At 45.7% G+C, this 14,691-nt stretch overlaps 2 protein-coding genes across 3 annotated transcripts in view; one reads left to right on the top strand and one right to left on the bottom strand.

Annotated features, from left to right (window-relative positions):
- The window catches only part of LOC119164835 (uncharacterized), an 81,530-nt gene extending 73,993 nt beyond the window's left edge, over positions 1 to 7,537 (top strand). For both annotated transcript variants that reach the window (XM_075873052.1, XM_075873053.1), the window contains 2 exons: positions 3,303 to 3,436; positions 6,381 to 7,537. In XM_075873052.1, coding sequence (XP_075729167.1) covers positions 3,303 to 3,436; positions 6,381 to 6,483 — 237 coding nt within the window. In that variant the 3' untranslated portion in view covers positions 6,484 to 7,537. The remainder of the gene's footprint in view (positions 1 to 3,302; positions 3,437 to 6,380) is intronic.
- LOC119163416 (DGAT1/2-independent enzyme synthesizing storage lipids) lies at positions 6,065 to 14,535 on the bottom strand. Its single transcript, XM_037415406.2, has 7 exons — positions 14,073 to 14,535; positions 13,608 to 13,779; positions 12,766 to 12,933; positions 9,992 to 10,249; positions 7,346 to 7,421; positions 7,216 to 7,279; positions 6,065 to 6,623 (listed from the first exon to the last, which is right to left on the bottom strand). The coding sequence occupies exons 1-7, from the start codon at positions 14,151 to 14,153 to the stop codon at positions 6,531 to 6,533; spliced, it is 912 nt and encodes a 303-aa protein (XP_037271303.1). The 5' UTR covers positions 14,154 to 14,535; the 3' UTR covers positions 6,065 to 6,530.
- Between the last annotated feature and the right edge of the window lie 156 nt (positions 14,536 to 14,691).

The following is a 14,691-nucleotide window of genomic DNA, read 5'->3' as shown; positions in this document are numbered from 1 at the left end:
GCAAAAATATTATTTTGAAAACGCAGCCCCCTACAGCATACATTCACCTCTGCACACAGTGTTTACCAACTTTCTATGTCATTTTTTAAACTCTCCAGCCACTCCACGAGGTCCAGTAATGAAATTATTTGTTTCTCAGAAAGTTTTCATGATATCATCTTGAAATTTTTATGGAAGCATTATGAGGTCATTCTTAGTCTCTGTGCCAATTTTCATCAAGATCTAACCAGAAACAAGAAAGTTCGTTCTGAAAGGCACGTCCCCCCTTAAAAGCACAGGTGATGCCTTGATCGAGGGGCTGGAGCTTCGAGGTGGTGTTATGGTGGCAGAAACTGGAGCTGAATGTCGCTCACCTCAACATCCGCTAGTGTGCCAAGCAGTTGTTGACACGGAAGCACACTTTCGTGCCCTTATAATATTCAAGCTCCCCATCCCAGTCTCTCAACCATTTTTCGAACAGCTCACGTGTCATCCATGACATTCGGTTCGAAGCATAGGTGACTGGGAGGTCGCGACAGTTCCTCGTGCAGTTGGGCGTCTTAAATTTGCTGGTCGCAAATGAACGAAGCTTTGTCAAACCATGCATGTTTGCTTCAAACATTAATAATCAAACAGCATTAAAAATGTCTCTTGGTTGGTACCTCAAGCAAATCTGAGGTCACTCTTTTTTGAGCCACTTGTAGATCGGTGCAGTGTTCTCAGACCTGCTCTAACCCAAGACGGTTTTTTCAACAATGTCGTAGCAGTTCTTAAATCGTTTGCAGCAGCCCGGCACTGGCACCTAAATATATAATATCAAGGATGACTCGGAAGTCCCTTGCCTTTTGCTGCAGCATTGGCCTCAACACCAGAATATCCTGAGCCCTTACATCTACGAACCAATTGAGACATTGTTCGACATGTTCGAATGCCACAGATTGAATACACCGTGCGTGCGCATGCTTCTCGTCGTGTTTCTCCAAATTCTTTTTCTGAGTGAAGACTGTTCTCAACATGCTGCGCGGTATTTTGAAAGCTTCAGCAATCGCCTGCTTCTTTTCTCCTTTTTTGACATGTCGAATGATCTTCAGTTTTGTCACATACGCCAAGGCAGTCTGTTTCTTCCCGTTGTGCGCCATGGTCATGGCATGCAACACCACAAAGCACCGCAAAAACATGCGAACAGCTGAGACACCACACAAACTAGTACAAAAGACCGTAAGCTTGAAATGGTAACGCATGAAGTGACACATTTACGCCGTCAATCGTGAAAGTCGCTCCATTACACTAGCGCAACAGGCGCGTTAGATCGCTGAATCCACGGTTTGAAAAAACAGCCGCATTCTTTGAGAATGCAAATGCCAATCTCGTAAGTCAAATTATGCCTGGATTGCGTCAGCTTTATCATAGAGGAACGCTGCCACACGTTTCCAGCGGGCGCTGTGTGGTGGTGTTGACGACAGTACCGCCGAAGCCAGCAGAAGTGACGATGTTGGCAACATTGTGTTGATAAAGCAGCGCAGCTGGCTGCATCGTACGGTTGGCTGGTTGCGCATTCGTGAATCCCCTTGGAGGAGCGTCAGTTTAGCAAACACCAGTCATTTCGTGGTAGGAAGCTCAGCTGCAGTTTAAGAGCTTTTCGCGACAGGGGTTTCGAGCACCATTACGTGTTGACGCCTGGTCATCTCTCAAAATCGTCTCAAGTCACTCAAATAGCCCTCCGAAGGTATGTGCAACTTTTTCCTGAGGCTCGGCAAGCATTTGGGCATGTTGCGAAACTGGATTTCTTGGTAAGGTGAACATATGGCTCGAAAATGCATCACTTTTTTATGAACGCATGAAATAAAAGCAAGACAAGCTCGCCAAGAACGGGCGTTGTAACTTTTTCTCATGCGTTTATTTTTCTCGATGCCTATTTTTTATGCGGTAACGTCTACTTGTTGACCGTGTCACGTTGCTAATGCCTTCGAGATGCGTTTCATCACGCTCTAGTTTGATCAACTCCTCTGTTGCTTTCGGCAACACCAGCATTCTTCCTGCAGACGCCCGTCGTGTCATCTGCTTGAGTTACCAACGGTGCTCCTTCAGGTTGCAAGGAATTGCCGCAAGAGGATCTAGCAACTGTACCAGGTCGGTCGTATGAAAAGGAGAAAAAGTGGAAGGGTAGAGCAGCGCTTTTGTGGCTCATGTCACAGGCATAATTTTTTCTGGGAGGCGCTGGCTCTACAATGAGTAGATGCTGGGCAACAATCCCAAGACCACCGCTGGTTGGTATACAACGTCCGCCGCTCGCGACCATTTGTGGCTGGGTGTCATCAGCTTGGAAAGCTCTTCCGCAAGAGATGGTGCGCAAGTCTTTCCGCAAATGCTGCATTAGCAATGCATTAAATAGAACGGAGGACAATGCACTCTGGAACATAACTAGTGAGAAACAGATGTCGGACTAAAGTTCGGATGAATCTGAGTGATAGCAGTTTTTGGCCTTCTAGCGTTTAACTACACAAGATTAGTGTCGAAATAAATAAAAACATCACCACAGTGCAGCTGGTTTTGTCGCGTATTTATTAAGGTAAGGGTGCGCCGCGATACTTTGATTGTTTAATATTTATTTTTCGGAGATCCAAAGAAGGGAGGGTAGACCTATATTCCGGTTCAACCTATATCCATATTTTTATGCTATGTTAAGTGCCAAGGAACACACACACAAACTGGCGAGCTTATTTTCATTTCTATTTTCAATAAACTCTTATTCAAAATCTGAACTGCAAAAAACTCCAAGAGTAAGCTCTGGTTGGCCATCTTGCTCATGTTGAATGACGGACAATCGTATCTAGAGGGCTAAGCATAGTGCGCAGTACATGCGGGGCCAACGGTGGTGGTGGACAAACGAGAGTAGCAGAGGCGCAGAGCCTAAGCATAGCAGCACCTATCTTCGAATAGTCGAAATGCACATGGTGGTAATATAAGCCCCCCCTTCCGAGAGCTGAGCCATCATGCGTTTCATTTTCGGAGTCTGGCTGGCTACAAACTGCTGGCAAAATTTACTGTGCAGCTCACATGTTTCCGTTATGCACCGGGATGTTTCCCTTACGCACCGAGATGTGCCTTTTGACGCTCTGGCGCTGATAATGGAGGTTCCCTGGATCGATCACCCCTCAGGATCGCCATCTAAGTGAGTTGAATGGGCGGGTTGGGAACCAGGGAAAATTTATAAATGGGCTCGCTGAACTAATTTTGAGAACCCCTTGTTTAGATACTAAGACGCAAACAGAGTTGACCGTCTTCACAGCTTTAAATGATGCATTTTTGTTCCAATGGTGCAGCCCAGCCAGCCGGCCACGTCTCTGCAGCAGCAGCCACAGCAACAGCAGCCAACCCTTGAACCTTTTGGCGCAGCCCCATTTGGACAGACTCCCCCCATGCAGTTCGGCATGTCACCTTCACCACTTTTCCCCGGGTAAGCCTCATTTTCCAATTGGTGCTTTTCACCACAGAGCTTCCCAAAATTAACTAGAGGGGACTCTGGCACTGCGATTGTTCGGCGACTATGGGAATGATGGGTAGTGGTGCAAGGATTTGCCCGGTCTTGATACTTGCAGGCCTATCGCACTTGACTTTGTTTATTGCTGTGTTTCAGTTTTGTTTTGAAGGAAAGAACAAACCCTTTTTAACTTTGTGACCCGATTTTAAATAGCAAGCCTAAAAAGTTATTGTAGTAAAATGTATCTGCTGAAAATTTACTGATTTTTGTTTCGTGACTAAGCAACTTCAAGCCATGCAAAGCCAACCAGAGCCAAAGAGTACAAAAATTAGACCAATCCACAAACTACCCATCATTCCCATGCTTGCTGAAGCGCCGTGCGTTGCAACTCCCATAGACACTAGTGCCAGAGTTTCGTCTAGTGGATTTATAGGAAACTATGCCTTTCACGAACAAACCTTCGATTTATAGGAAACTATGCCTTTCACGAACAAACCTTCGATTGGTCTTGCTCATCGTGTCGGGCTTTTTTTCTGTATGTGGCACTTTGTGTGGGGTTTGATTCTGAGCAGTGCGGATAGGCTGCATTTTGACTAGAGGCAACATGCAGAAATGTTCCTGCTATTCAGAGTTCAAGCGAGAGAATACCAGTTGGTGCCTTCGACAAAATTTATCATAACCTATGTAGAACTTAAGAACATTATGCCTCATAGACTGTGTGAACCATTATAAATAGGCTCTCTCGTTAATGGGGCCCTGCAACACTTTTTTAGCATGGTCAAAAACGCTGCCGATCGGTAGTAGAGGCTCCCGGCAACACGCGAGCCAAATATTATAGCGCAGCACGTGACCTGGAATTCAATATAAATTATCAAAGTCAGGTAAAAATTATTTTTTCTTCTTTCAACAAATGACTGAAGAGGCTGCTCAAAAATAACTCAAAGCCCATCTATCAGTCATTGGCTGATTTGAACACTGCGCGCTCAGTAGTTACAGAGATCACCGCGGGAGGCTACGACTTCATGCGTGTGCGTGCGGTCACACTGAAAAAGCTGCGCCTTTGAAGAAGGTACTTAAGGTCACGTGACATATTTTTTCCTGGCCCCTGCCATCCCTCCTTGCTTAGTTTCCAGCGCTTTCGTCAAGACGAGAGAACGAGATTGCAGCATGCGACCAATCTTTGTAGCTCCGCTCGTTCTGGGCGGATTCTTGCAATTTTCGTGGCGTTGAATTCATGAGGCAATAGGGCACCTTTAATTATAAAGGGGACAGAACATGTTCCGTTTGCCAAGAAATTAACAGGCGTGTAAAGGGCGGGTACTAAACCAATCATATCATATATTTGTTCCATTTAAGCAGCAGTTCCATATCAAATTTTTGTTTATGGAGTGTACTTAATTACATAAGCCATCATAATCACGATCCACGTGACTACGTCCACTGCAGGACAAAGGCCTCTCCCATGTTTCGGCAGTCTACTCTGTCCTGTGCTTGCTGCTGCCACTTTTACCCGCAAACTTCCTAATCTGATCTGCCCACCTAACTTTCTGTCTCCCCCTAACCTGCTTGCTTCCTCTAGGAATCGGAATCCAGTCAGTTATCCTTATTGGCCAGCGATTATCCTGCTTCAGCGCTACATTCCCGGCCCATGTCCATTTTTTCTTCTTGATTTAGCTATGATATCCTCAACGTTGGTTTGTTCCCTGATCCGCTCTGCTTTCTTTTTCCCTAAATTTCTGTGCAATGTGCTTATGTTAACGGTGCAAAAATGGTAATAAGGTGAAAGAGAACTACAATATGTTTAAAAGTTTTTGTTGGGCTAGTTGGTACATGCTTACTGAAATACAAAAATGCCCATACCATCAAGGAATATGAATTAACAACAGAACAGAAAGTTCAAGATGTATTAAGTGCGAAGCGGCTCTTTGACTCGTGAGTTACGTACGTGCGTCTGTACGAACGCGCCGCAACGCGTTCCCTTCGCTGCAGCTGCACGTTGACGTCACGCTCCCCTCGCAGTGCACACCGACGTAACTCTCTCCCTTGCCTGCTGCACGCCCACCGCAGCACCCAAAGCTCTCGCCTCGTCCATTCGCTCGCAACGCCTGCCACTACCATAACCACCGACTCATTGGTTCACGCCCAATAAACCTGATGCGCGGCTAACGTACATGTTGAAACATGTCTGTAGCTGTCGCCTCTTTTGCTTCACCCTCTCCGCCGTTTGCAACGCTCGAGAGCACATCGAAATTGAATGTATGCAGAAAACTGTCAGCATGCACTTCACCGATCCCTAGGCCGTGGTAGTCGAGGCAAAACGCGCGCCAGCTCCAGTCTAGCACCAGTGTCCACTGAGAAGAAACAACGACACCTACGCCAGCCAGCGCTGACCGCAGCACTCGCGTTAGCTTCGTTCAACTCGTGATGCCACCTGTGCGCAATGCTGTTGCTTCGCATCCCATCAGGGTTCCCTCTGGGAAGATGGTGTGAATTTTTTGTGAATACTGATCTATTTATTTTATAAAATGTACTAGAGGCACAAGACACATAAGGAAAATGCAAAATATGGGCCTAAGTCATATATAGACAGACAGTGGACGAAAGTGATGGAATGCGAGCTCGATGTTTTATTAAAAGCTCCACTTGTGGCTCTGCTTGCCATCTATTAGAACTGCTTTTCTCAAAAATGTACAATAGACTGCCTATGAAAATTCAGTGTACCTCTTCAGAGCTGTTCATACTCCCTGCACTGTACATTGAGTTTGCATTCTTTGCCTGAGCTTGGCTTGCAAGCTGAGGAGAGCAGCAGGCTCGACTCAATTGCCTGCATCTCTAGCGGGCAGCGTTAGTGCTGCCTCCGTAAACTGGAGTGTATCTTCGTTGACGGTGTTGTGTGTTGGTTGGTCCCTGGCCCACGCAGGCCGGATTCCGAGAACCCATTCAACGCCACCAGCGGCAGCGGCGGCACCACACAGCAGCGTCGCATTCGCAAGGCCATCCGACGAAAGCCCACACCGCGATAGCTCTGAACTGTCTCTGGCTGCTGCCGCCATACGCATTAGCCGTGCCCTCAGGTCCTGCTGAAGCGCTGTGCCAGGGCCCGCACTATGCTGCCTGGAATCTCCTGGTGCTGCTGTATGAGGGCCTCCACGGCACTGGCCGCCTGCAAGATTTGACGTGTGGCAGATGATGCTGTAAAAAGTGGGAATGGCCTCGCACTGTGCCAGTACGGAACTTAAGGGCACTGAAAAAAAATTGCCCCACAATTGGCCCGATATAAAAACTCATTGGCGTTGTCAGTGAGCTAAGCTGATTTGTTTAACTTATATGCCTGTTTACACAGTGTGGTGCTCATCTCCCACTTTCACTTTTTTGCATAGATGTGGGATTTGATGCATTTTTATGTTGTTGTGAAGACTTCCAACATGACGGGAAATTCTAGTGCAGTTGTTAAGTTAATTGTGAAAATTTGGGACGAAATGATGCGAGAGCAGTGCTCCGAGATGAATGCATTGAATACTCTATCTGTACAGTTTAGTGTAGATAATTTTTATTTGAATTTCGCACCAGAATTTCCCAGAACTGTTGGAGTAGCTGAACTTTTTTTATTTGAATGCTAGGAGCCCTTAAAGTGGAGGTATGAATGCAATGGCAAGTTCAGCGTGCATGTCGCACAAGATGCAGCAAACTGTAATTTCAGTTGGTGCAATGCTCTTTGTCTAGCCAATTAATTGACGAAGCGTTGGGCCACTCACCTTGTGAGCGAGCTCCTGAGGTGATGCATTGGGGTCAAACGGAATAGGAGGCCCAATAATGGTTCTGCAGCAAGGGTGTGATGGTTATAAGGGTCACCAATTCAACTATAGTATTTCGCTAGGCATTTACCTCAATTTGACAGGAAACCCTCCGTATATTGGTACAATGGGAAGCCTTGTCTTGTCATATAGCCACTTGAACAGACCTGTGCCAGCAGAACACCCCCACCCCCTTCATTTAGAGGCCGTCCTGCAGAACGATATTGATGCTCTCACAATTTTCAAGACGTGCAAATAAACAAACTTGTTCTGCGTGCAAAAATCTTGTTTCAAAGCAGTCTTCATAAGCAGTCTTCAAAGCAGAAGAAGACTGCTTTCAAAGCAGTCTTCTTCTTGAATAAAACTTCAAGTGGATCTAGAACATTATATATACTGCTAGCAGTCATTGACTTCTTAAAATGCAATTCTGATCTGAAACAACCAAGTTGCCTGCCTTGCAGCACAAGGATAGGTAGGTGGACTAGTTGGTGTTACATCATGAAAAACCACAGCACACATAGAGGGGGACAAAGGAAAGCTTAAGGCATGGCACTATGTCTTGTGTGTTCTTCCTTCTGTGTCGCTTTTATGTACCCATATATGTGCGCTGTAGTCTTTCATAATATGAAATGTGTAGTTCTCTTGAAAAGCTTAGTAAAAAGTTGATAGAGAAAATAGTTAATAGTGGCACCGAGGTTTCCTTGAGCAAAACTTAAACGATGTGCCAGGAATGAGACAGCTAGGCACTAAATTGTAGAACACATTGACTACCATGAACAAAAGTGCATCTACCAACATGCCGCTTCAAACAAAAAAAAAACAAGTCAAAAGCCACATTAACTGTTACATAAAGCACTGACAAGAAGGCCTCAGTCTTTTATGCACCAAAGCACTGAAGAAAAAATTCTGGGTTTTACACGAGAAACATTGTGATGGGGAACACACTGCTCGACTTCCCAATGCATGTGTGCACATCTGTACAATTATTTACTACCAACCGAAAACGGGCATCGTTTCAACAAAACATGGTGCAGCAAACTGCCCCCAACTATTGGTGCTTAGTGCATTGCCAGCAAAGCTAATTCCATCAGTGCTGTGCACATGCTGTACCGTAAAAGCTCTTTGGCATGGCGTTTTTACCCAGTCCACTCCTTGCGGGTATGGTAAGAATCGCATTGGTTCAACACATCATTGACATGCTGCTTTCATTTCTGCAAGTGATACAAACTGCATATGCCTGAAGCACAGAAGGACGTAGCAGAGAGACAGTTTGGGTTGTCTTCTATTCAAAGTACACAGTCCATTTACAGCAGATGACTGAAGACATTGTGACGAGATTGTTAGGGATACGCTGTATATTGGCATATTTGTCCATTCCAATATAAATATGTGTGCATAAAGCCACTCCTGCATAATGGAGTAAGACCTTTTGGGGCATATGGTGGCATCAGCCACATTAAGTTTTGGCGAGTGTTTAACACGTCAGCAGCAAAAAATGCTTGCTTTATGCTCTAACCATTGAGCATAGGAAGTTTCTATGGCTTAAGCAGTCAGCAAATAACTTCTTTGGAGACTAAAGAACTACTGTTTTAACAGTATGTACATTCAGAATGAGGTACCTGTCATTAATTCTGTCATGCACTACAGCAAATGATTTGACATGCTATGACAAGCAGGTCTCCAGTTACGCATTGCAGCAAAAAAATAAAGAGGCCAAAATTTTTGTGTCAGTACCCCTGCAAAGGTCACAGTATCTAAGCGTCACTGGCAAATGCAAAAGCTCACCAAGAGCTCAAGTGGAAAGGTATCTTTTGCAATTGAATATGTCACATTTATATTTGTGTATTACAATCTATTTCTGATTAAGCATGAATTTGATGATGTCTCTCATGGCTGTATGTTAACATTATGAAGTTCATCGCCCTTATATGTAGGTGGAACTGTGTTGAACACATATGGCCAGCACAAGGTTGTGACAAAATAAGTGTTGAAGCATGTTGGTTTGACATTGGAGTGAACACAGCGTAAAAGAAGACTGGTACAAGGCAGGTCGACGCACGCACAGCACTGACTGGCAACACTTCTACACAATTTTTAGCATACGCCACTGTTTTCCACTTTGAAAAACTGTTAAAAATTTGCAAGTTTCCTTGAAGTGGCTGCTCTGTGAAACAGCAGTTTGCGCCCTGTATCACTGCTAAGGTATACGCGATTCTTCTGCGGGAAGAAATATGTGGGACAGACTGGCAGGCTTAAGTGACTAAGAAAGCACCACAACACTGTGTACAACATGGTCCAAGGCCACTTGGGTATCCATTGTCCCGACTGTGGTTGTGCACCCTTGGAAAGAAGCAAGGTCCTGGTTAGGCATAATTTTTGGTTGACACATGAAATCAGTGTGGTTGACTTCATCAGAAAGTTTTGATAGCATGTGCATCAGTACTCCTTCAAATGTATTCTCATCTCAAAATATTATCGTAAGCAGGCCATGAATAATACTTCAGTTAAAATTCATCTTCCCTGGTTGTGGTGCATGTAAGTGGCATGCGCATAAAAGTTCATCCTTCCCTTCCTATGAAATAAGTGCTGCAAGTCAGCACTGTGTGTGCATCTCCCTCCTTGTCCTAAACTTGTTTTGCAGTGTGTTCCTTTCAGTGGCAAAATATTCCCCTACAACTATGGCGTAAAAGTATGTGCTTCGATTTCCTTCTTAATACGATGCATGCACAAGCAGTACCGCGGCCAAAGGCGACTGTTCGGAAGGCTTCACGGATGTTCTCGGTGAAGACGGGCACGATGGGCACTCGAGCCTCTATGGCTGCCTTGGCGAATCCAAGCCGTTTCTTCCAGAGCAGGCGATACCGCTCGTCTCCAAACTGTGCCTCGAGCACACCTCCGGGGGCAATGGCGAGGAGGTTGCCATCACGCATAACCTGGGCACAGCTCTGCACGGTGCCAGGGCTCACTTTGAACACCTCAGTCAAGATCTTGAACCCTGCGTCAAGCAGTCGCGATTGAGAGCTGCGGAATTCAGCAGTGTTAAAGGAAACAGTTAATGCTTGCTAAACCTTGCAAAAACTGGGAATTAATCACACCTCCAACTACCGTGAAATCCCAGGCAAGCGCCATTCCTACAGTGAAAGGTATTCTGAAAAGATTTGGAAGGAGTATGCTTGCTCGGTCATGGAGCAAAATTCAAGATGGCGGAGAAAAAGCTACTAAGAATTAAAAACAAAACACCAGGCCTGTGTGGAAAGCGCAGCACAGTCACAGCGAGAGCTGGAAAAGTGGAATTTTTAAAGTAAACTTTCTTGGGGGCTACGAAGTGTGAGGAACTTGCTACACCAATATTGGTTATTTTTCAGAGAAGCGAGGTACCCACTACACAATTGAAAGGCATTATGTGCACTCTGCTGATGCAGTGGCTACTGACAAACAATTTTGCCGAGCTGGGTTGGACGCATTCAATGACCCACTAGTTACACAATGTGTATTGCTGGACGTTTGGTAACGTAACTCGCATTGAGCCACACTTGGTTTACTTTACTCTTCCACCACACTATATTACACATGTCAACGTGTCTGCTTTCCAACATAGCACCTGTATAAAGTCTTTTTGCAAGGGGGTTTCGAGCACTGGCATGGCTCTGTGGTAGAATACACGATTACAACAGAGAGGACGCAGGTTCAAAACCCAGTCCATCCCGAATATTTTTTATTTCCTTCTTTTCTTTTCTCTCTGTCTATCTTGTATCGAGCGGTAACTGTTACAGCCAGCGGCGGGCAACTACAGCGCCAAAGATGGCTCTTGTGATTTCATAACTGTTGCTGTAAAAAAAAAACACACCCGTGGTCCTAATAAATTTTTTTTGAATATGCATGCACTCATAGATTTCAAAACAGTAAACATTGAGGAATATTGAAAATTTCTCCCTTCTCCCCCAAAAGAAGGCGGCACTTGCTTGGGGTTTTACGGTAGTGCCGGACCATTTCTGACTGGTGGAAAAAAAAAAAAGCGACTCAAGCTGACAGACCTGTACCTGTCGTCACAGCAAAGTCACGTCTGCTTGCATCGAGATTGCCTTGCAAAATAAACTGATGTCTTGTAACTGCTAATCTGATTGGTTCAGAGGTTTGATACTGCAGTTGTGAGACCGAAAATTTGAGCAGTAAGTGGCTCAGGCAAAGCAGTCATTTTTGGACCAAAACGGTTCTTTCGGAATCGGCAACTAACTTGGTGATGCAAACAGGGCTAGTAGATGGGAATAAGCCATAAAATGCAGACCATACAAAAATGCAGAAACCTACAAAAGGTTCATTATAAACAAGTAAAAATATTGACTTCAGAAAACACAACTACCAGCCAGTTCAGTTACAAAGAATTGCAATTCAGTGGAGGCTACTCGTTCGTTTTCATGAGTCGCCAGTGGGCCATGGCCTGCGCTCTCCATATACGCTGCAAAGTTGCGTGCATTTATCTTTTTGTTGCGGCTGCGATAACTTTATGACATGAACGCAGAAAAATTATTTTTGTTGTAAAAGGATATACACATCCAGGAGAATACTTTTCTTATGTTAAAGACTGACGAAATGATGACCCACAATGCACTCGGCAAAACTTCTTGTGCTGTGTGTTGTATGACCCATTGGTAAACCACTTGTGAAAGAAGCACAATGAAGTTGAATGACTGGAAGTCAGTACAAATAGAAACACTTCACTTCAAGCCATTTGAAGAAGCGTTCAGTGCATGACGCACCTCCATTGTTCACATGTACATTTTTACGCACTGCTGCTAAAGGGGATAGTCAAAATTAAGGCAGCCTTCATTGTTACTCTTCGGTTTTCCCTTTTTTTCTCCTGTCTTTTTTTACTTTATTTTCCAGTTTTTTTCTGTGTTTCTCTATTTCAACTTTTTTTCCTATATTTTTTCCTTTCTCTTTCTACTTCTTACTTGCTTCCTCTTCAATCTTTTATATACTTGGTTTGTGCTGTCGTGTTTCCCTGCCCATAGTGGTAATGTCGACACATATCGACACCAAGGCACTTGAGGAATCAGATTTCTCTTTAAGCACGAGCATGCACTTAATATGCTACAGTTGGCTATGCTATATGTAGTTTTGCCTGCATTACGCTAAGCGACAATAACAGCATACAACAGCCTAAGGGGCAATTGTGGCATGATTTTATGTGTTCATTCTATGCTTTTTGCCGTCATCAGTCGTCTGTGATTAGTTGAAGCGAAGCTTTGACCAATGTTAGACGGCAAATGTCGCGCTTCGACCAATCGCAGACAGCTGGTGGTGGCAAAAAGCGTAGAGTAAAGGAATAGAATCGTTCCGTGATTGCAGTCCCGGCACCCTAAAGTGCTCCGCACTAAAAATGACTTGTGGCATGCCGGCCTCTATGAAATGCCCTTGAAGGGGTTTAAGTAGATAAAATATTAGGAGCTATCAGACTTAAGTGTGTTACGTAAACCTCAACGCTGGTTTCACTACAGTGTAGGCACACACCTGGCACCATGAACAGGAAGCGGTCACCAACAGCCCTGATGAGGCGACGCTTGTGTAACAGGCAGCTGGCCAGAAGGTAGTAATAGTCGAGTGGCAATGCACCATGGTAGTAGACGATTAGTGCTCCACCAGTGTCTGGGATGTTCTCCATTCCTTGGACCTCATAACCTAAATCAAGTGGGGCAAGCATAAGTGAGTATACGTTAACAAATGAATGTGAACGCATCATTCACACTCTGCTGCATATCGTTTGGAACACCAAACCTGTCAGCAAAAGAACACGGGGTTTGATTGCTTGGCCATTCACTTCACAACAGAAGTGTAAAAGTGCATTGTGACCATTGCAGAGGGCAGTGCTGGCAGAACCTGTTTGATCACAATACGAGTCGAACACACTTGAATTTGTTCACAGCTTCTGCATACAGTTTTGTTACCAACAGCTAATACATGCCCAAGTATTATGTATTTCGCCATTGTGTTAAAACCAAGAGAGCAGATGTGCCGACAAGCCATTGATGCAATGAACCACGTGCAATGTAGTTCTGATTATCCACGCGTAAGCATACAAGTCAAAATGAGGTTCATACTGTTCCGGGAACAACTTGATGCTGCGTAATATATGGAGGCACTTTGTGCTTAACTTATTCTGCAGGCATTTTCTTGCTCGAGCATGCTGACAAGGCAAGGCACCACATGCCTACATCATTTTGTGACCGTCATCTTGGGGTGTGCAATGCATGCGAGTGGACGCCTCGTGTTAGTAATCGGCGGCCTCTCTAGACACGACTCCATATTTTTCAGCTTTGGACGCACTTGTTCGTTGGTTGTCTGTGCTCGCTCACCGTGCCAGACGCGGCCGTGGCCCGACCACAGCAGCGCCAGGGTGTACCGAGCGCCGTCCCAAAAGTGCCGGGCGTACGCGTCTCTCAGGGGACGTCGGTAGCGGTAGATGTGCAGGAAGAGTATGGAAATGTACAGCAGCAAGATGACGAGCGTCGGGAGCAAGAAGGCCACCTGCAGCACAGCATGCGATCCACTTAAACCACCCGAGACAACGCCACACGGTGCCAGGAAAAAATATACATATGCGCACGCATGCCTATGAAAAACGTGCCGAGTGGTAGCTCGAATCACCAGGGCACCGGCCTGAATCATCCGTGCAATCGAGACCGAGCGAACGCGCTCAACCCGCAGCCGTTCGCTGCGCGAAACTAAAGCGCAGTTCGTTCGCGCGGGAAAATGCCGCGTGTCTTCTAGACGGCATGCGAACGCTACATTTGCACGCGCGTTAACACGAAGCACTCAACTGCCACAGGGGTGAAGAGCCAGACGAGCCAGTTGAAGTAGTCGATGTCCGATACCCAGTGCAGCAAATTCAGCGCCTCCATGGAGCTCACCTGGACGCCGCGGCGGTGGCTCGGTTAAGCAACGGCGACCGCCGCCGGCAACCACCTGGGTTGCTGCAGCAGCAGCCGCTCACCTAGGCATTTCCTCCTCGGGGAAAAGTGCTACCCGCGGGCCACGAAGCCCCACAGCATATACCAGAGACGACACCGCGGTTACGCGCACTTCTCTCAGCTCGTTGCGTAGCCGACAAACACAGGTTCTTGTCTGATCCGATCATCTACGATAGCGTGCTCATTTTCCTTGCCGCAGCAGTAGACCTTGCACCCAGCAGGAAAGCGCAACGGAAACTAGTTTCTTCCATGCCAGCGGCGCAGTGGTGTTTGTTTGCAAATGCGCGCACGCTCGCTCAACTTATCAGTTGCGAAACCCAAACCTCAGCAGTCCCGTTATCTCTCGCGCTCAAATTCGCAAAACTAGAGATATTGGCGTCATGTGCCGATATAAAACATAACAAAATAATCAAGCAGATATTTGTTTATGCAAGTCAGTTGTATTGTTTTATGATAGGTAACGCTACAA

Source organism: Rhipicephalus microplus, chromosome 9, assembly GCF_043290135.1.
Source record: "Rhipicephalus microplus isolate Deutch F79 chromosome 9, USDA_Rmic, whole genome shotgun sequence".
Lineage (NCBI taxonomy): Eukaryota > Metazoa > Arthropoda > Arachnida > Ixodida > Ixodidae > Rhipicephalus > Rhipicephalus microplus.
The sequence above is the reverse complement of the archived record's forward strand: the minus strand, read 5'-3'. Positions and strand labels throughout refer to the sequence as shown.